This window comes from Cotesia glomerata, linkage group LG4 (assembly GCF_020080835.1).
Source record: "Cotesia glomerata isolate CgM1 linkage group LG4, MPM_Cglom_v2.3, whole genome shotgun sequence".
NCBI lineage: Eukaryota > Metazoa > Arthropoda > Insecta > Hymenoptera > Braconidae > Cotesia > Cotesia glomerata.
In genome coordinates, this window is record NC_058161.1 from 16,380,994 (window position 1) to 16,404,924 (window position 23,931).

The 23,931-nt window shown below is 30.5% G+C and overlaps 1 protein-coding gene and 1 long non-coding RNA gene across 25 annotated transcripts in view; one reads left to right on the forward strand and one right to left on the reverse strand.

Annotated features, from left to right (window-relative positions):
- LOC123264370 (collagen alpha chain CG42342-like) overlaps positions 1–23,931 on the forward strand; it is a 128,091-nt gene that overhangs the window by 73,557 nt on the left and 30,603 nt on the right. For 19 of the 24 annotated variants that reach the window (XM_044727628.1, XM_044727624.1, XM_044727644.1 and 16 more), the window contains exons 2-3: positions 22,202–22,281; positions 22,448–22,483. In XM_044727628.1, the coding sequence (XP_044583563.1) occupies positions 22,202–22,281; positions 22,448–22,483 (116 nt within the window). Of the gene's footprint in view, positions 1–22,201; positions 22,282–22,447; positions 22,484–22,716; positions 22,753–23,931 lie in introns of all 24 variants that reach the window. The other 5 variants (XM_044727623.1, XM_044727630.1, XM_044727635.1 and 2 more) reach the window with 2 other exon arrangements.
- On the reverse strand, positions 16,471–20,018 carry LOC123264373. The gene is made up of 4 exons (XR_006509319.1): positions 19,946–20,018; positions 18,065–18,069; positions 16,746–16,755; positions 16,471–16,481 (listed from the first exon to the last, which is right to left on the reverse strand). It is a non-coding gene; the product is annotated as an uncharacterized LOC123264373 (long non-coding RNA).

The window sequence follows — 23,931 nt, forward strand, 5'->3', positions numbered from 1 at the left end:
ATCAAAAATTCATTCTGTTGTCTTTAAGAAGTTTAGTTAAAGTTATTGATACCAAATAAAGAAAAAAAATTTTTTTTCAAGTAAAATACAAAATTGTTATTTATTGAAATCAATGTTAAGTTTAGTGGAGAGGAAGCATATTTTCTAATTTTATAGACAATAAAAACTAGAAAGACTAGTAGATGAAAGTTTCTGCGCTCGTGTTTGGGCACACACTCCCTGCTCGTTGCACCAACTCACAAAAACTTTTTTTTTTATTTTTTGTCATATTTATTATCAATGGACAACTAGCATGTGTTGTTTGATTTAATTGTTTTTAAAAAGTTTAGCTTAAGTTATTAAGACAAAAAAAAAGAACAATATTTAAATAATTTATTTGTCGAAGTACAATTTTAAATAAACGAAATTATTTTTTATAAATTTAAATTCAAGCGGCAGTGACGTGGTATTATATCCGGTTTGCAACGCCATCTTACAGAGAGTTTCAAAACTATATCCATGTTGTTTATGTTTGTCATCTAAAATAAATAAATAAAACGGTTATTTGTTTATTATAAAGGTTATGTTTGTCGGTTAAATAAGTTAATAAATTGAAAAATAAAAAATATTTTAACAAAGAACAAAACAATTATTTGTAAAAAATAATAATTAATAAAAACCGCAGACAAATAAATACTGACCGATGTATAACAACAATACTTTACCAACAATCGGAAAAGTTAGAAGTGTTTTTTTTTTAACCTATCAATTTTATTTATTTTAGATTTTTCTGCGTTAATTAAAAAAACAATTATCTGTTGTATTGCTTGACAATATTTATTTTGTTAGTTTAAATTGAACTATTTAGTGATTTATAATAATTTTTATTTTTTGTCCTCAACCAGTCGAATATAAATCCGTCACCGTCAATGATATTTATTTTTTTTTACACTAAAATTTTCTTCTTTTTGATGAATTTAAATAAATAAAATTTTTAATCAAAAGTTATCAGAATATTCCGTACATACAAATAAATAATTCTTTTATTTATAAGTTTCTCTATTGTCACCCGTATTGTAAAAAAGTGAAAAAAAAACCCTCGGCTCTAAATCTTTTTCCAACCCTTACATCTGAGATTGCGTAATTTATCACTAGAAAGTTATTTTATCTGAAGAAAAGTAATGAAAGTGAGCCTCATTTTTTCCCCAGTTGAACTTTCGAATCCTCAGCGGCTCAGTTCTGATAAATTCTATCGAGATAACCCATTTCCGTTTTGTGAATCCAGACTGTGTATACGCAGCTGAAAGCTTATAAGAGATGATCTGATGATACTGATGATTTACCACAACCTAGTAATCAACGGTGACGTCTCAATCAATATTGATTCCCAGGATTTTAATTGCTGGAGAAATATATTCAATAAAAAACAATTGATGATGATGATAAATACCAGGTATGCTAATCGATAATCAAGAGTCTGCCGTCTATAATTGATAATTGAAGAACAAATTGTCGTCGTAAAGGAGGCGGAGCATCCAGCACAAGACTGGTAGTTGCCGATAGCTATATCATCAACAAACTGGCAATTATCCGTAATGCAACGTTGCATGAAAGGTATTTATAGAGCTGGTAAATCGTCAGCATCGAGAAGTTTTTGAAATCAAGGGCTGGTGATAGTAAAGGAACTGTTTTAGTTTGTGGCGACATAGGAATCTTGGGTCATCAATCAGGATCCAAATCCGTCAACAAATCCCTCGTAAATGTCCGCTAAAAGGTTTCTGACTAAAATCTCGACTTATCAGCGGATTCGATGACAATGAGATCACTTTTGATTGATTGACATGTCAGATAGTCCATCTTGCTTTCAGATGATGATGATCATTACATTAGATTTGTTATTTCGGTGAAAGGAATATGTAATAAAAATCGATCGTAAGTTTTATTTTAAGATTGTCCGTTTTCTTATGGATGATAATAATAATGACCATGATAGTCCAAATCATGACATTGATTGTGATATCCTTAAAAATGCCTAGAATTATCATGACTATGATTGTCGTAGTGATGATCATGATTATTATCATGATAATTATGACCATAATTATGACAGTTATGACTATGATCATGATCGTGATAATTAATGTCATGATCATGATAATTATGTCCACAGTCATGATGATTAAGACCATGATCATAATGATTATGACCATGATCATGATGCTTATAACCATGATGATTATGATCATGGTCATGATGATAATGATCATGGTTATCATCATGAAGATCAATTTGACTATAGTCGAGATTATTATGATCATGATGACTGTAACCATAAATATAACCATGGTCATTATTATTATGATCATGATGATTGTGATCATGAATATGATCATGGTCATGGTGATTATTACCATGATGATTATGACCATGATCATAATAATGAAAATCACATCACCCAATTAAAACAATTGTTGATACTGTAGTTACCAAGTAATCGATTTTCCGGCGCCTAAATTCTGCGGACTGTAATGTATCTTCTAAATTCTTGGAAAATTCAATTAGTAATACAAGCTACCATTTTTATGGAATTCAATATCAAAGGACTATTAGTCCCTACAAGTCCTGGCACAGAGTATGAGTAGGGTGAATTGGATCGGTGTAATCCGAGTAGCTCTTAACGAAGATTAATTAGTTAATGGCAGATTGTTTGGCCTTATGATACGACAGAGCACCGCCAAGGTTTCGCCCAACGCGGTTACCAAAAGGGTCTACCACACCCTCGTGTCTCACATCTCACATCTTGGGATCTTGGTATCTTTGTAGGGTCGTTCAGTTTGTTATAACTTATAACAGTGTCCAAGTATCCGATAGCACTACCAGCCAATGAAGGGTTACAGTCTATTGAAGCCCTGGCTTTCGTAGAGCTGTAAGGATTGCTTCTGCTCTGACAAAGAAACTATTATTAGAGCGAGGCTAGAATGATAGAAGCCTGGCAACTTCAAACCACTTGATCCGAGACAATGACAATGGAGATATTGTAAGCTCGGTGGATACTTGGCACGACTGAACCAAAATTCAAGCACTCGGCTTCTAAAGAAATGAAATAACGATAAAATGTCTTAAAAAATTACGAAGCTCATTCATTTTATATGGACCAGTCGTCATAAATACTCTTGATGGAGCATAAATCTAGGGAATTTAACCGCGAACCAATTTCCCTTGGTTATGTCTTCGGTCTAGGTTTTGCCAGACGATAAAACACATTCGCAATGATGGAATAACTCCGCAGCAGACACTTACCAGGTTCCTTTCTCTGAAGATGAGGATGGAGATAGCCTGAGAGCAAAAAGTAAAAAGTAAGTACCTTATGTCATCTCGTCTTAGCGATCGATGAACCGCCGGAAGCTACATTCGATTGATGTGACTTTGGAGTCCTCGAGTTATGGGACGAACTACGTCAGCTTCAGCATCAGCTTGATACTCGTAGCTATTACGGGGAATGAATAGGCCAAGCTTTGAGGATCATACTCTTGCTGGATGACAACCTGCTATTCATCTTTATTGCATTTTTTTTTTTTTTTTTTTTTTAAAAAGAGTATATTTAATATGATCATCATTATCATCATCATAATCATGATCCGGATTATTATCATGATTATGATCATGTTTAATACAAGCATTATTATTATTATTATTATCATGATCATCGTGGTCACCTTAATCATGGTTATTATCATCAACCATCATGTATAAGTTCATAATTATTATAATCGTCACTGTGATCATGGTCATGATTACGATTATTATTTTAATCATGTTTGTAGTAATGATCATCATCATACTCATCATTATGACCATAGTCGACATGATTTACATGGCTATGATAATTATCACCATGCTAAAGGATATTATCATCATAATTATCATCATGATCATAATCACTGGATCATGTTTATAGTTATATGAGTTATCATGACCATGATCAAGGTCATCATGATCATCATGTTCAAGATCATTGCGATTATCGTGATCATCATGTTTAAGGTCATTATGATGATTATGATTAAAGTCATCATGATCATCATGTTTAAGATCATTGTGCTCATAATTATCATCATGATCATGGTTGATATCAACATTATGGTTGACATCATCATCATCATCATCACCATTTTGATCATAATTATAGCTATGATAAATATGACTATGATCATAGTGATCATCATCATTTAGAAATCCATCAATTTTAATAAAATTAATTGAATTTTGATGGAAGTCAAAGGGTGAACAGATTTCAGGAAAGGTCGGCAGCATATGGTTAGGGTAAAAAGTGTTACGGATTTGGGGAAACAAAAAGTTTGCGAATAAGAACCTAGCGATGCAGTTATGTCGTAGGGCGAAAGAAGAGGAAGAGTGGAAGAGGAGGAGAAAAGTTTAGCAAAAAGAAAGTTGGTAGATGAAAAATTCTGGGTGGAATTCTTTGTAGGCAGTGTGCGGTGATCGGTGATACCGTGGGGTTTCGTGGTCGGATGCTGGATGGTGGTTTTTATCCAGACAGATGATGGGGATCGTATCGATTACTTACTCGGGAATTAAATTACCGGTGATGTAGTGAATGTGTTTGATATTTCTGTTTGATCAATAGTCCTCAACAAATATATACGCGTAAATATATTTACAGATGATTTCATTTTAATGTACATCGTTTTCTGTTTTACGAGTCATTAATGCCTCGAATTAAATATTTATAGTGTTTTTAAATATATTTAAACGATACAGATAATTTGTCGTGATTAAAATTTTTAATATGAAGATAGTAGTGAATAATTTAAAATTTTTAAAAGCTCACTATTATAAGTTCAAAATTACTGGGATAATTATCAAGTTTAATGTTTCGTCTTCTTGAATGAAATTCAAGATCCAGATAATTAAAGCAAGTACGGTAGAATTACAATTACGTATGAGTATTAGTCTGTTGGTAATAAGCATACGAAATGATGACATGAGTTTGAAATTTATGCAAATATATTAAGCATTTGTAATTAGTTGACACTATGTTGTACGTTGAATTGAAAACACAAACATTTGTTTTGCCAAGGAGATTACTGTTATTTTTTGTGCCAAGTAAAAAGAACATTGCACATGATTGTTAGAAAACAATATGAAAGCATCAATTTTTAATTTTATTGTGGCAGTTTTCGTGCCAAGTAAAAAAATGATTGGAATAATCCAAGCCAAGTAAAAACTACTTGACAGGTAATTTTTTATTAAAAACGCAAAATTTTCTTTAAAAAGTAATTTTAAATTTAATAAAAGTAATTTATATGATACGTAAAGATACTTGGCGTGAATCATACAAAGTAACAATTACTTGGCAAAAAAATATTCTTAACAAGTTGAACAAATAATGAATACGGAATTTTATAAATGTTAGTTTCCGTGCTAAGAAAATTACTTGGCTCAATTCACGCAAAGTATAATGTACTTGGCACTTAATTGTGATAAAAAATACAAAAATTTATTTGAAAAAGTAATTTTTAATCTTATAGAAATAATTTTTATGCCAAGTAAAACGTACTTGGCGTAAATAATGTCAAATGAAAAGTACTTGGCACGTGATAAATATTAAAAATTTTCTAATAAGTTAATATTTTATTTTTATAAAAGTAATTTTTTATTCAAAATTAAAATACTTGGCACAGCTTACACCGAGTAAAAAGTACTTGGCACATTATGATTATCAAAAAATCTATTTATTACTTTAGATCATTTTAATTTCAAGACAAAAGTAATCAGCATGTATTATGCCAAGTAATTGGCGTGGATTATGGAAACTATAAAGTACTTGGCACAAAATATTCATAAGAAATGCAAAAATCTCAATAAAAAATAAAAATTTAATGCCAAGTAACAAAACTTGGTTTTGTGGTTTTTTGTAAAGCCGTGATTTTTTTGACTGGATATTAAAATTTTTTCGAACAAAAAAATTTTCACCTATTCTTTAGGATTTAAATATTCTATTTATGTTAATAAAAGATTGTATTTTTTTTATCTCTTCGATAAATCTTAGATATTTATTATTGTTCTCCTAAACAATAAACAACAATAAAAAAAAATAACAATGTATTTACCATATAAAATTTCGTTATCGCCTGATGAATAAAACAATCAATTAAAGAACACTAAAAGCTCATGAATAATTGATAAATAAATTAGTTTGTGTATATATATATGTAAGCACCCGAAAGAGGCATCGTGGGAATTTTTACCAATAGGGAGTAGCCGAGTGTTAAGATTGTAATAATAATAAAAGACAACGTTATGAATTGTGAAAAGTAACATTTTAACAGTGAGTTGAATTCAAAAGAGTTGTCGAGAATATGAAAATGAGGAAAGAAATTAAATGAAAATGAATAAGAGAATGAGGAAGAGGGGTAGCTGGTAAATGGGTGAAAAGGACTGTCCTCGTTTCTTCCTCGGGGAAATGCCTCCTGTCTGGTTTGGTTGTTTAACGTAACTTTCCTCGTTATTTCCGGCATTCTCGTCGAGTGCACTCCTGTTACCCGTCTCCTATTTGACATTTGACGGGGTATACTAAAATCTTGAATACTGGAATACCTAGCTACTACCTACTAGGCTGAAACTTTACGACGAGCTTAATAATTTATGTCGAGTTTACTTATAATTTTATGTTTTATTCCTCGGAAAAAGTATTAAAATTTTTTCGAGGTCAATAAAGCGATTTTTCGCTTCAAGTACTTGATACTTGGCATGAAATTTCGAGAGTCTATTGTTGATAGAATAATTTATTAATATAAGTTGATTTTTTAAAAATTGATCAGTACATGGCATCATGCCACGTAAAAATGACTTGGCACATACTGTACAACTTTAATAAGACATTTTATTATGATAATGATATTTTATTATTTTTATAAAATTATTCGCGGTGAAAAATTGATTGGTACTTGGTACGATGCCAAGTAGTAAAGTTTGAACCAATTATTAGACCGAATTTATTTTATTAAATAATCGAAGCAGAAGATCTGGAGTATTCAAGGGTAAATTGTTATTTGTTTATGTTAAGTAATAGGTACTTGGTACAATATCGGATTTTTGATGAGATATTTTTTATAATCAAGACATTATATTATTGCATGCCTTATTAAGCGCGAACGCGCCAAGACATAGCTTTACTGGAGCCTAAAAATCAAGTCTCCTATCTCGTCAAGAGAAATTGTATTTTTAATCCATAATCCTCGTACAAATGTTTAAAAAAAATACACTGGTGACAAGAAAAATGATTACTGAACTAATTAAAAATACTGCTCAGTAAATAAATTATCAATTTTAGAGAAAAAACCCGTTTTTTAAAACTTATAGTGGAAATAACTGTCCAAATATGGTGGTGGGGTCAAGATAACTAAAAATATATACAATTTTAAGACTCATTTTTTTTTCAGTCCTGTCATTAAACTTTAATGAAGAACCCTATTCAATATCAAAGCTTGATATTGCTTCGTTTAGTTGTAATTAAAACATTTTGATTGACATTCACATCGAATTTTCCCATTTTGGTCGGCCATATGTTTATTTTTTTAGTAAACAGAGTTCTCACAGTGACTCTGCGACCGAGCCAACGTACGTATGCGTATCGACTTGTAAGGAGTTGATATAATGGAACACGTGAGGGCATTTTATTCGCTTCATCCACAGATTCGGTAGAATCTGGCGCCAAGTTCCGTTCAAATCCGTTGTAAACGGAGCGCCAGACTACCGACTGTGTTTACTGTAAGCAGAACGGTATTTCGAGGTTGCAAAATTTTATTTAATTATATGGTTCTCCTTTTTCCAAAATAATATATTATAAAAGTAATTTATACTTTATTTTACTGATATTAATTAATTATAATCAATTATAACACTTAATTCACTTAAAATTATTAAATTTTATCAGCACAAACTATAGTAAGCCCAGAAATTTCGATCCTGACTTTTTTTCGATGGGGAATATCAGCGCCACAGACTAGATAAAATAAAAATGCGTAGTAATCCTTCCTATAGACACGCAACTACAGTAAAAAGTGATTCATAGCTTGCATCTATGGCCGCCAGGGTGCACTGGAATTACATCTACATAAACTGTAGCTTTAAGGGGATAGTTTGCAGTAAAAAATGCAGTCAACACGAGATTTAAGTTGTTATCAATTGTAAATTTTCATTATAATTAAAAAAAATACTAAAATCCGAACAAAAACAGTTTCACTGTAAAAAAGTCGCACCAAGTCCACGTTCATAAGACTATTAGGAAAAAAAATTTTTTTTTTCTTTACTAAAAGATACAAAATAAAAAAATTAAAAAACTGAGTAACCGATATGATTGTTTATGATTTTCGGAAATTAAAAAATTTTTTGTAAATTTAAAAATTAAAAAAAAATTTTAGAACGTACTTGGTGTGCGTCATTGTGTATTTCAATTTTTTTAAAGTCCTAGTAAATAGATTTTACGAATTTCATTAAAAGTAAAATATTTTGCAACCGCGCACACTAAATACGTTCTAAAATTTTTTTTAAATTTTTAAATTTACAAAAAAATTTTTTTTAATTTCCGAAAATCATAAACAATCATATCGGTTACTCGGATTTTTTAATTTTTTTATTTTGTATCTTTTTGTAAAGAAAAAAAAAATTTTTTTTCCTAATAGTCTTATGAACGTGGACTTGGTGCGACTTTTTTACAGTGAAACTGTTTTTGTTCGGATAAATAATTACTGTACGCGGGAAATTAAAAAAATTTTTAAATTTTTTTATTTTTAAATTAAAATTTTTCAATTTTAATTTTGTGTTATTTATAACACATGTTTGGTTTTACCTAACTTTTTTCAGACAATTATTGGTTATAAAAAATTGATTAATACTTGACACATAATTACTGTTATAAATATAAAAATTAAATTTTTACTATGTTTAAGTCATCTTATATGCCAAGTAAATAGTACTTGGTGCATAAATATCAATTAAAATTCTATTTTTGAGCTCAAAAACCTTAAAGTACAATTTTAAGCGCTTAGATATGGAATTAGCGGGAAGTTGCAGGGATGGCCTTTAGGGTCAACCGTTTTCCAGATTTTTTTCTGTGTTTAAATATCGGTCATAATATGACAATTAATTGAAGAAAAATACCAATTTTCATTCTCAAAAGATTAATTTTTATGCCAAGTAAAAAGTACTTGGCACAGATAATACCTTAAGTACTTGGCATAATTTTTCCAATTTTAAGAGAAGTTCTAAGTTGTTTTTAAAAAAGGATAAAAGTCGTATTTTTCATGCCAAGTACTTCAGGTACTTGGCGTAGAATTTATTCTATTAAAACTACAATTTTTTTCTTAATTAAATTTAATGATTCAAAGGAAGAATTAAGCAATTGGGTCAAAAAAAAAACTTAAACCAATTAAATAATCGTTAAAAAAATAGCAGATAGATTAAATGAGAATTGGAATTATAAGAAAAAGGGGTGGTGGGAGTTCTAACTGGATCTGGTGGCTCTCTTTATATCACCCGAACAATCTATGGCTGGTTTTATTTTGAGAATAGTAGAACCCGGTCGGCGAAAGATAGGAACCGGCTTGGTAGTTATCTTCGAGTGGCCACAAGTCGAATATCCCACTCTCTGTTCTTCCAAAAGGATTAATAGGATCGGAGGTTTTTTCCTTCTTTAGCCGTAGCTCTGGAGTTTATTAAACCGAGATGGACAGATACTGGAAAAATAACTGCTCGAGCAAGATACTGCCAACCTACAATCGTTAAAAGTGTAAGTTAAGTAATAAGAGTGAGGATAAGTGAGACAGTAGAAAAAGGAAAAATCAATTGCAACTGTTGAAGATCTTAAAATAAAAAAAAAAAAAAAAATAGATTTGTAATCCCACGAGACCACCCTTTAATCGAATCCTTACACTCTTCACAATTCTTTTAATTAACTTTTATTGAATTTTTAAAGTCATTATTAATTAGACAACCTATTTATTGTTAATTATCTTCGAAGATAAATTTTATGGATTTCTCGAGTCAAAATTTATAATAATTTTAATCAGCGACATCTGTTAATCACGTTGATTGATTTTGATCATTTTGACGGTAATCGACGCAAATTTTCAACTGCTAAAAGACAACTTCTTACAGAATAAACGATCCGATGATAAATTTAAAAGTTACAACGGAAAAATGATTTTTAGAGAAAAGTTACAAATTTATAATATTTTAATATTTTAATTAAGTGGTAAAAATTTGAAATTATAAAAAATATTTTAGATCTGGTCTTATAAATACAGTTTTGTTAAAAAAAAAAAAAAAAAATCTTGCCGAGAATCGAACCGGGACTCACTATTTACACTCAAAAAAATTATAGGTATCATTATTGTCACAACCAAGTTAACATTTGCTATATCTCCGGTAAAAAATGGTCTTTTATAAAAATTTTTTTTGCAAATTTATTCAGCGGGATAATTAGGAACTATTTTCAGACATTAATTATTAAAATTAAAATGCAACTTTTTTTTCATAAAAAAATTGTATTTTTATAAATTCTAAAAATTTTTAAAGAATATTCGCGTTTAAATACCGTTTGGTTATTAAAAATGAAAAAAAAAAAAAATCCTTATAGAGAATCGAACCCTGGACCGTTAGATGGGGACTCGGAAAGAACTGTCACTTTACCGCAAGGGATAATCAATTAAAAATTAAAATATTTAGAGGGTTAGCGCAAAAAAATGATTAAAATTCGTTTGATGATAGCGATAGTGACTCGAAATAAAGATGCGCAAAAAAAATGAAATGAAGTAGAAAAAAAAGGTTGAACAAGAGGATTTGTGCCCTGGAGCTTAAGATTCCTAACAGAGACTGGAAAAGTAAGAGCCGGGTATCTCGGACCATATATCAAGAGAGCCACCCCCTCAACGATACACAAGACCAGAAGCAACTCCCTCGAGGGCTGAATCTACAGATACCGAGGGATCAAAACTGATATCTATTGTTCTTGCAACACTCAACTTGGCCCCTCTCCCTCTTTTTCACCATCACTTGTTTAGTAGAAGCGTAGTACCGCTTTAGGAAAGCTCTTTTGAAGTGCTTTTGTTTGTACAATAATTAAATAGTTTTGTCGAATACGAATTCTTATACTTTTTAATCGGGTAAGTAAAGGTACTAGTGAAAATCACGATTGCTTCTTTTATGTCAAGTCTTTAGAGTTGTGAGTGATTGAACAGTTTATATTGTGCCAAGTAAACAAGCAAACATTATAGAGTGTCAATTTTTTAATTTATTTGATTTTATACTATCCCAAGTACTTCATGTTATGTTACAGGCCAAATATGTTATTTATTTTATACTCAAATTTTTTTTTTAATATGTTATTTATTTTATACCCAATGTATATAGAGCATAACAAATTCTATGATATATTTTCAAACTCATATTGATCAGACTAGAAATTTCGGTGTAATTAGAAAAAAACACTTTTTTTTCGATTGCTTTCGTCAACGATAACTCACGAACGAATCAACTGATTTTGACCGGCTTGGTGGCGATTGACGTGGTTTTTTTATGTTAAGAGCTGATTAGTTTTTGGAATCGATCGCTCAAGCCGTTTGAAAGTTATTAAAAAAAATCACATTTAAAAAAATTTTTTTTCGCAGTTTTTTTAAGATTTCTCAAAATCTATCGGTCCGAATCGGTCCAACTTTTATTCAAAATCTAAGTTTAGTCGAACCCTTTCGAATGGCACCAACCGCGATCAAATCGGTCAAGCCGTTCAAAGGTTATGAGAGGTTTACATACATCCACACATACACACACACACACACACACACACACACACACACACACATACATACAGACAGACATACAGGCACCATCGCGGGAATAGTCAGAGAAGCTTTCTAGGACCTCAAAACGTCGAGATCTGATGAAAACTCGATTTTCGAAAAACGGGGTAAAAACAATAACTTCCCGATTTTTGAAAATTTTCAATTTTCTTAGCGGGAAGTTAAAAATGATTCAATATTATTTTATCTTCCCATTTGACATGTTAAACAATAAAAATATTAATGAAAATTTATTTCTATCGAGATATTTAATTTTTTCGAGCAAGAGAGAAATTTTCTCAAGACAAGAAAATTTTCTTGACCTAAATGAATTTTCTTCGATCAAGATATGTATTTCTTAGAGCAAAAGAATTAATTTTGTAGGAATAAGTGAAGTTTCTTGTGTCAAAAAAAAATTTTTTTATCGCTTAAGAAAATAATTAGCAAAAAAAATATTTTCTTGGCTCGAGTGAACTTTTTTTTCTGTGCACGTATCTATAGGACATGCCAAGTACATATGAAATGCAGGGTACCTTATGACATGCCAAGTATTGAATGTAATGTCAATGGCTTTTATACAAAGTATTTTTATTCTATACCAAGTATCTATAGGACATGCCAAGTACTTTGAGTAATGCCAAACACTCTGTTACGTGCTAAGTACTTTATGTCACCTGGTGTACCTATATATCGTGCCAAGTATTTTATTATATTACACCGAGTATCTTAGTACTGTAAAGTATCTTATCGAACACTAAAAATTTTATATCACGCCAAGTACATATAAATTATCCCAAGTACATGTATCGTGCCAAGTACTTTATGACATTTCAAGTATATTAAATTGCGCCAAGCACTATTACATCATTTCAGAAGCTCAATGTCACTACCATTAATTTATCACATGACAAGTACCTTATATCACGCCAAGCACGCTTACTTAGAACGAGTATTTTTTTATTAATTTCTTACAAAAACTTCTTTACAAAGAATAAACAAAAAAAATAACTCACAAGTGTATTAAAAAAATTACTTGGCACGCTATAACCCATATATTCACCCTTAAATAAAGGCGACACTTTAAACAACCTCGTATACATCCCTATCACATAAATATCTCTGAAATCAGAATAAAACTATTACAAAAAAAGGAATTATAAAAATAAAAATCATAAATAACTAAAATAATAAATTATCACCTTCAACAATATAAAATAAAATAGAAAAATAATCAGAATGATTTATTAAAGAGTCAAGGATACTTTAAAGTATCAAATACAGTTGTTATACACTGCCTTACTTTTTTATTCACTTATAATAATAATAATCATTATTATTACATACACTTGCGCTTACATTGGTGCCCAAACACTGCAAGGCAATACGTAACAAAAATTTACATACTCCACTCGATTCGGCCATAAATTTACCAGAGGAATACAACCGTGAAATCAGAAAGCGGCGAACAAGTCAGAGAAGAATACGAATAAGACGACAACTCTTATACTCTTATACTCTTATATCTGGTATAAGACGCACTCTGTATCAACTAAACTTTAAGTGAGAATAAAAAATACGCTTTTTGTTACACCCCCCCCCTCCCCGCTGCCCCCTTCTACAGCATAAACGGACAAAAAAAACTAAATAAAAGTTAAAAAGTATTGTTCATGCTTCGCGATCTGCCATGAATCGGGAATTTCGATATAATACTGAAGAAGTTAGTCCTTTTTTTTTTTATTTTACGGGAGTCACGTGTGTGGATTTTTTATATGTACTGTATGAAATCTTGAATATTGAGTTTTCGAGTGATAAAACTTTGAAATCTTATTATATTGTATTATATATCTATAATCTGTGATTTATCGGTGGATATGAGAAAATAAATTATTTTTTTTTAATATATGGCAGAGAAGTGCCAGGAATCGGAGATTCAGAGAAAAAAATTTTAAAGAATCGAAATTTTAATAAAAAAAAAATTATAAATAACTCTATCAGGCCTTAAATGAATATATTAGGTCATAAACAGCTATGTCAGATCTTAAATGGCTTTATCAGATCATATTTATAACCGTTTGAAGTCATAAATGAGTATATTAAGTTATATCAGATAGTAAACAACTGTGTAAGCTCGTATTAGGTTCTATACGTGGCCATTCCAGGTGATAAAATGCTATATTAGGTCATATTGAAGTCATAAAGAACTATATCAAGCTATATCAGATTATGAATAGTTATATCGGGTCATATTAGTTTGAATATAGAGCTATTTTAGATTATAAATGACTATATCAGATCATTAATTCTTGTATCATCAAATTATATATATATATATATATATATATATATATATATATATATATATATATATATATATATATATATATATATATAAAAGCTATTTCAGATCATAAATACCTACATCAGATCATAGAGAACTATATCAGACCAGATCAGATCCTAAATAACTCTATCAGGCCATAAATAAATATATGAGGTTATAAACAGCTATATCAGATCATAAATGGCTATATCAGATCATATATATAACCGTTTGAAGTCATAAATGACTATATTAAGTTATATCAGATCATGAATAGCCATATAGGGCTATTTCAGATTATAAATAGCTATATTAGATCATAAATAGCTATATCAGGCCAAATCAGATCCTAAATAACTATATCAGGCCAAAAATGGCTATATTAAGCCATACTAAATCATAAATAATTATACTAGGTTATATTAGGTTACACAGAAAAAAATTTTTCATCATTATGTAGAGTGTTAAAATTTGTGTGTTGAATATTACACTCTAGTGTGTAGAATTTAACATTCTCATGTGTTGATTTAATGATTTAACACCTTAGAATGTTAAATTCTACACACTAGAGTGTAATATTCAATACACAAATTTTAACACTCTACACAATGACGAAAAATTTTTTACTGTGTATATATATGGCTATTTCAAGTCATAAATAGCTATATTAAGCCATATTATATCATAAATAATTCTATCAGGTGCTATTAGCTCATATATAGCCATTTCAGGACATAAATAGCTATATCAGGTCATAAAATAATTTTCGTCCTAGGCGGACGTATGGGGGTTTTTACGCGCAGACGACACTTAATTTGTAATTGATATGCGTACGCGCCAGTATCTACTGGGCTGTATAGAACTTTATACAGTCGAGGACAATGTCACGCAAGTGTCACCAATCTCTATACAGCCGAGTAGCTTACGTTTCAACTTTCATTTTAAATTAAAAAGCGCACCTTTGACTAACTTCAAGACTTTCATGTATTTTTATTTAGAGGATTAGAGGGTTATGGCGTCGTATGTTATTTATTTCTAAATTGAGTATCCCCTGCACGTAAAAACCCGCATACGTCTGCCATAGGACGAAAAATTTTTTAAGCACCATGGGCAAGCCACGCGCAAATACGGTCTCGGCGATAATTATTTGCAGCAGGGATATAAAACCTCGGCCCTATCGGGCCTCAGCCTTATACTAACTCTGCTGAATATATTTATCACCTCGACCGTATTGGCGCATGGCTCGCCCAAGGTACATAAATAACTATTCTCACAGTATAGCATAAAAGTTTGGAAAATCCAAATTCACATGCCTGAAGCGCTCATGGTTTATATAAAATTAAATATTTGTTTATTTATTTTAAACTTCCCAAGTACAGTAATTATTTATGATGCAAATAAAACGCCCTCTCGTGTTCCGTTATATCAACTACTTACAAGTCGATACGCACACATACGTTGTGTCGGTCGCAGAGTCACTGTGAAAACTCTGTTTACTAAAAAAATAAACATATGGCCGACCAAAATGGGAAAATTCGGTGCGTGAATGTCAATCAAAATGTTTTAATTACAACTAAACGAAGCAATATCAAGCTTTGACATTAAATAGAGTTCTTCATTAAAGTTTAATGACAGGGCTGAAAACAAATGAGTCCTAAAATTGTATATATTTTTAGTTATCTTGACCACACCATCATATTTTCATAGTTATTTCCACTATAAGTTTTAAAAAGCGGGGTTTTCCACTAAAATTAATAATTAATTTACTAAACAGTGTTTTTAATTAGTTCATTAATCATTCTTCTTACCACCAGTGTATTTTTTTTAAACATTTGTACGAGAATTATGGATTAAAAATACAATTTCTCTTGACGAGATAGGAAACTTGATTTTTAGGCCCCAGTAGAGCTATGCCTTCGTGCGATCGTGCTTAAGACATGCAATATTAAAAAAAATAAATCCTACAAACAATATTTTTCTTCTGTCACTCTATTTTTTTTCGTATTTTTCCCATGATAATTTTCTGAGTTTCTTTATTTATTTACATTTTTATTGTTTGTCTTCCACTGAAATTTTTTGTTGCGGCAAATGTTACAGGAGCACAAAGGTAAAAAAAACCGCAATGGAAATGGGAATGGTAACCGAGAAAACAAAAGTGTAAGGACATAAAACGAACACATCGGACATGCATACATGAGTGCACTTGTGAATTTACGATGCTGCAGTTTAATTAACCCCCCCCCCCCTCGAGGTCACGCTTCCTGGTCTACCTATTCGCGATAATTAAGGAATACGCGATACACGATACACGTAAAATTAATCTACTATATACCTATTCTGTAATTTCGAAGTGAAAAAATTTAAATAACAATTACATAAATGAAAAAATTTTTTTTAATTAATTATACTTTCTCTTACCCTTCCTTGCTTTTACTTCAATAAAATTTATTTTTCCCTTATTTTGTTGAATATATATCGATCCTCCGAATTGTTGAATATTTATTAACCCAAAAAAGTATATAAATCTTAACTTCACACTTGCCTGATCATTTTAATTGCATTTAGTCGAGTGTGTGTTGAGATTACACCAAAAATTATCTCCCTCGTTTTATTAAACATCAGCCCCAGGGCATTGGATTCTCTTTACCCCCCTCCCACTCCTCTTATCAGTTTTCACGATGACACACACCCGAATAAAAGAGAGACAAGGTACATCAATAACAACCCCTTTCTCATTACAACTATCTTTATAATAATAATAATAACAATAAATTTCCGATAGCCCGGGGTGTTGGAAAAATAACTTTCTCATGAATATTTTTCCCTTTGCCGGTGAATTATTTCGGGAAACAAATTAAAATGCTAAAAAGTTACCGAATTAATTACTCGGCTTGCTCAGGTCATGTAATTATCATCTTGTCTTATAATATAACTCGTAGTTATTATTTTTTTTTCATCAAAAAAGGTGCCTCTCCATTTTGATAATTAAAGCCTGTAGTTGCTTTCTAATTGAATTGTTGAATAAATTTGCAAAAAAAATTTTTTAAAAAGACCTTTTTTACCGGAGATACAGAGAAAATAAACTTCGTCGCCATATTGTTGTGGGTAAGTGTGTTTATTAGATGCAATGCGAAGATTTCGGGTTCGATTTCCGCTAAGAATTTTTAACTTCCCGCTAAGAAAATTGAAAATTTTCAAAAATCGGGAAGTTATTGGTTTTACCCCGTTTTTTAACGGTTAAACCGATTTCATCACGGTTGGTGCCATTCGAAAGGGCTTGGCCAAACTTAGATTTTGGATACAATTTGGACTGTTTCGGACCGATGGATTTCAAAAAATCTAAAAAAAACTGTAAAAAAAAATTTTTTCAAAAGTGGTTTTTTTGGAATAACTTTTAAACGGCTTAATCAATCAACTCCAAAAACTAATCAGCTCTTAACATAAAAAAACCACGTCGATTGCCGCTAATCCGGTCAAAATCAGTTGATTCGTTCGAGAGATATCGTGCAGGAAAGAAAACCCAAAAAAGTGTTTTAACAATTAAAACCTACAGTTAGTTTCTAATTATATTGCTTATTAAATTTGCATAAAAAATTTTTTAAAAATACCATTTTTCACCAAAGATATAGCCAAAAATAACTTTAATAACATATTGTCGTAACTAATTATATTTTTGGTGTGTAAAGCGGAGGTCCCGGGTTCGATTCCTGGCAAGATTTTTTTTTTCTATCGACAATAACGATAATTGAACTAGGATATTTAAAACAACGTAACAAATTTTGTAAACATGAAACTTTATTACGGTGAAAAGTTATTAAACAAGTTAACAGATTACTAAACTGAAAACATAATTACCGTAGTTAAATACCAAACTCGGAAAATTTTCTTCCCCGGAAAAAATACTCACAACAGCTCTAGTACTTTGTTGCACATCAAATGCAATATTATTATTATTATTTAATAGGTAGATCGGAAAGTTATAGAACGTTTCATTTTATAAATTGTAATATTAGTTGTAGCGTAAACTCCCTCGTAAAAGTGACTCGTTATTTGTCGAGTTAGAGGCGTCTGACTCAGTAGAGACCGCCAGAATCTCCTTAGCGTATTTTGTCTCTCTCTTAGTTTTGTCGCAGGCGATTTTACTGGAGTCACAGGATTTATTTCTGTCTCCGTCTAGTCGCTTACACTCAAAAGCTTTAACACATTTTCCGTGATGACGGAAGTGTTGCCACTCGGTTTCATCTCAGCAACCGCAAATACGATCGACGTGTCGGGGTAGTGTTAAGTGTTGGCAAACTTTTCTCGTCAATTTATACGCGACAACTTTCACAACAAGACTTACAATATTTTCGTTTATTTGCTATTTCATTTATAAAATTCGACTTCCGGGTTTTTTAAGGTGGAAATTGAATTTTTTGGATGTTTTTCTGTGGAGACCTTGGGGACACTATGATACGTTAATTTATAAAAAATGAATTAAATCAGTTGAGTAGTTTCCGAGTTATAATCATTTAAAAATTGGGGTACACCTCAAAAAGCGGCAGCAGGAAAAGTTTTATTGAAGTTTAGGGGTTAAGGGTTGGAAATAGGGAAAAATCATAAGAGACCTTTTTTGTAGGGAATTCAATTTTTCAAGAATAAGATATCTTGCAAAAAATCGCTAAAATCAAAATTTCAAAAGTTATGGCTAAAAAATAAAAAAGTCAGCGTATCAGTGAAAATGAAAATAATTAAAAATCAATTGCGAAATAAAATTATTAAACTAACAATATTACCCGTAAAAATCTTGAGAGCGTACTTTCAGTGTTTATCCAAACAATAAATGCCTTTCCTAACCGACGAGACGATTTCCCTCGGGAAGTAGATCGAAAAATTGAGAATAGTAGGAAGGAAATGAAGACAGGCTGAGAGCAAACACAAAGCGAGATTGGACACCCTCACTTTTTTTAGCTCTCAACATACCTACACTTCACAGGATAAAAATAAAAATGATAATAAAACCCGGTAAAGTTTCGGCTGAGATCCCCAGCATAGGATCAACTCTGGCTTTTAAAGCACGATTATCCCGCCCTCTGTCGTCCGCGTCCCCGAACACTTTTTCTCGCTCGCTCGCGCCTTAAATTAGGTTTACCTTAGCTCTTACCTAAAAAATATGTTTAACTTTTCCCTTTTATCCTCACACTTTCAAGATTTTACGACAATTTTTGAAAAATCTATTATTATCATTGCTGAGCTTTAGTCTTATGAACGTATTAAAATTTCAAATTTAAATTTCATCTAAACGGTATAAAATACATAAAAATTGAAAAGGACTTTTTTTGTAGGAAATTTAAATTTTTACAATCAAGATTTATCATCTTTTTTTTAATCTTCAATATTTATATCATAACTTTGATTTTAAACTTTTCTTAACTTATAGCCTAATCAAACACGCTCATGAAATCTTATTTAACACAATTTATAATAAAACTTTAAACAAAATAATAATTATTATTATCGTTATTAGTGTTCTCATCCATAATTTGTAATATAATTCAAACGGTTCTTATTTTCAGGATATTTAGCTGTTGTATCTTGGAGATTGATTTGGACGGGTGTAATTTTATTATATTTTATATTGTAAAATTTATATAAATTTTATTTTAATACTCTAGTTCATTAATAATTGTTAAATTGTTGAGTATTAAAAGTAGTGTGATATGATACTAACAACAAAAAGAAGGTTAAGTCGATTAAATGCCGATATTATTATACATAAATTTAACAATTGATGTTTGTAATTGAGCACCTGAGGAAGCTGCGAAAGTGGCGAAACGTTGTATGAAAATTAAATAAACATCAAGTATTAAATATCCTGAAAATAAGAACCGTTTTAATTATTATTATCAATTTATTATTTCTACAAGGTCTACAATGTACAAAACTAAAAAGGACATTGTCAAGATGGCCGCGAGTATGATAGTTAGATATATAAACGAATGAACGCGACATGCCTGGAGGGTAAAACGTGCTTTTATCCCGAAAATTCCATCCTCGTTTCGACGATTAACCACCGTCATTTATATATATACAATTTAATGTTAACAGAGGACCAAAGTGGAAAGGGAAGATTTTGAGCCTTCGTTAATGCAACGAGCGAGACGGCCAGAAATGAAAAATAATAAAAAAAAATGGCAAAAAACTAGTAGAGTTACGTAGAAGGGGAAGGAAGTCACGATATTCGGAATTTAGTGAGAATACGCGACCAAAGGAATGTCTCTCTTATAAAATATCTTTTATCTTAGTTGTTCCACCCCGGGGCTGAGGTTACCTGCCATAAACTCCCTCTTCATTCCTTTTAACGTCAACTTTATTATAGCAAGCCCCAAGCTATACTTCATGTATTTATATGTTTTATATTTTATATATAAATATGTAATATATGAACTTTTATTCGAAGACGAGGACGGAAAATCGGAAATTAGTCGAGTAGTAACATAGGATAGTTATTTTCGATAGTTTAAACTTTATCTATATGTACATATACGTAGAATTTTTTTATATTTTTAAATATTAATTACTTACAATGCATGAAAATATCCAGATTGAGTATAAATGATAAATTTAAACAATTGTAAGATTCATAGTCAAGTGCAGAGCTGATATATGTTCTGAAAAAACTGATTAAAGCGAAAGTGATATTCGAAGAAGGAAAGAAGAAAAAAGTTTAGAAAATCCAAAAGTGCACGCCTCATAATCTCATTTTCCATAATAAAATTAATTAAAATAAAATACAAATACTTTTAAATAAGTATTAATTTGAATAAAAAAAGTACAAATACTTTTAAACAACGATAAGTGGATTTTAGTTTATTGCGAATTATAATTAAACTACATTAAATTAGACCGTGATCTTCGAAAGGACTTAGTTTTGGACAATACTGAAGCGTTTAAAAAAAAATGAACTTGATCAGTTGTTTTTCGGCAGTTATCGTGACCACGCCAGTTTCCATACATACATTAGACACACGGACGTCCCCGGAATAATTTTTTAAACATTTTTTTTACTTATTTAAAAAGCAAAATGTCTTTTAAAAATTCATGTTTTGAAACTAGTGTTTTTCCATGACATTTATGGGTAAATATTGTTCTACAAGTGCGATAGAAAATAAATAGAGACAATTTCAGTTCAAAAAATCACTTGATTTTTGCAAAGCGAGAGTAGAGTACCACCTCCGCTTCGCTTATAAGGCGTACAAAAAGAAAATTAATGGAGGTAAATCATTCGAAGTTTTGAGATTTTGAAATTTTCAAATTTTTGTAACGATTGAATTGCAAGGTTGTTAAATTTCTGAAAGATCTTTCGGTTTTGGTAAGAATTCAAAAAATTGAGAGATCAATTTCGAAGATTATAGCAAAAATAACAAAAATTTCGTTTTTTTATAGCCTTCTTTGTTAATTTATAGTTTTCCGGGTAACTTCAAAACTACTGAACCAAATTAAACAAAAATTCATCAGATTGTTATGTACCTAAAGTTCTATGTTAAGAAAAACAATTTGAAATAATTAAAAAAAATTCAAATTTATTTGAGTTAGCTACTATGTAGATAAACACTTTGAATCAATTAAATTATTTTGAATTGTTTTTCATAAAATAAAAGATAACACTTCAACAAAATCAGTCAATTAATTTAAAAGTTACATTAACAAAAAAAAATCAAAAAAGCCAAAAAAAAAATAAGAAGTTTTTCTGGATTTTTATCTAGAATCTCATAATAGCTTTCTATAATGTTAAAATATTCTTTTTCCATCGTACATTTTTCCACTTTTCCACTTTTCCACTCTACCACTTTTCTCAACCCCTTACTTTATAACTAAGAGATGCTCTAGCTCGCCCGAGGGCATACGAGCTCACTGTCCAGATTTCCTCTATTTTACCGCTAAAATTACTTTCATATACAATAATAATAATAAAAATTATAATTACTATCGTAATTATAATTGTAAATATATAAAGAGACGTAAGTTTAACTTAAAATAAAAAAATAATTTATTTTTGCCGCAGGTCCACAAGGAGAGCCAGGACCTCCAGGAAAGCGGGGCAAGAAGGGCAAAAAAGGCGACGCTGGAGAACCTGGTCCACCTGTAAGTTTTTTTTTTTATTAAAATTTATTGTGAAAAATTAAAAAAAAAACTAACTTGATCTAACCTTAAAATAAAAAATAAAAAAAGATTTTTAAGCATGAAAATTTAAGTTTGCATGGTTTTTTTTGTGTTGACTAATTTAATTGGTTTACCCAAATTTTTCCAGGGTGTTGCAGGGACTCCTGGCAAGAATGGTTTTCCGGTAGTGTTTTTTTTTCGTTTTTATTTAATCCTCTTTTGGCTTTGTTGCTTCTTTCTTCTCTTTTTTACTTTACTTTAATTTAATTCATTTTGATTCATTGACTTTTAACCAGTGGGTCTTTTCACTCCCTCCCTACCCGAAGTATTTTTGGTTAAAATTACTAACCTAGAAAAAAAAAATTGAATGATTGGTTAGGAAATTTGAAAATAAAGGAAAATATAATGAAATTTCAGGGAAACAAGGGCGACAAAGGAGACGCTGGCTCGACGGTAAGGAACTTACAGATTTAGTAGCCGCCTGTTCCTTTATTTTGGTTATTAGTCCTTTTATTTTGATTTTATCGAAAAATTGCTGGGACAAAGTTAATTGAAAATTTAGAGATATACAGAAAAAGTCTCTTATGATATTTTGAAAAAATTGATATTTTTTAAGTTATTGAGGTTTAATTTATATGGTATAAATTCGGTGATTTGTAGCGAAAATGATAGTTTTGGTTATTTCTTGAGGGTAGCTAGGAGATTTTTCATTTTAGAACAAAGTTGCAAAGAACTTTTTTGTAAGAACTTTTAAGGGCTACAAAAAAGGTCTATAAAATTTCAAAAAAATGTTGAAATGTAAATTCAAAACATTCTTTATGCTATTATTTACGGAAGTTCGAGCGAATCTAATGTAAAAAATAATTTCCAACTTTGAGCTTTGAAATTAAGTATACGTATAAATAAATACGTCATTTATTTAATCCCAAAATTTTAAAAAGATTCACCGTTTAGTTATTCAAATATTAAATTTTAAAAATCACATATTTTATCTCCTTATACACGGGCTCTTATGGCGGACAAACTTTTGTCGAGACTTTAATTATTTTTTTCAATATTAACCTCCCAACTTTAACAGATAAAAAACTCTACACAAGAAACTTGGATTATTGCAAAATATAAAAATAATTTAATAATAATAGATTACCGATATAATTTTTGAAATATTTAAAGTCAAATTTTATGTTTGCAACTCGTTTATCGTCAGCCATTTATTCGAATAAAGATTTGACAACATCGCGTCAACAGCTGAGAAAAAAGAAAAGGATAGAAATATAGTTACAGAGAGAGAAATGTTTAACTCACACACTCATCCACGTCTCCGTTAAGAGTATAATCAAGCGCGCTATTGCCAAATCTGTTTATTTTTTCCGGCAAGTAATAAATACCAAAGTCATTTTATTACTCTACTTTATTAAATAAGTCAAAATCATCAATTATTACATTGTTTAACCCTTTAATGTTCGGCCTTGAATCCCCACTCTTAATTCGAGTCATATGTCTTTTTCTTTAAGTGAGAGAGCTATAGTTTTTTTCTTGGAGAGGGGGCCAGAAAAGTAGTAGAAAGGGACGCATGGACACACTACTACAACTAAACCGTCTTTCACACAACCACATAACGGTCTATGATTG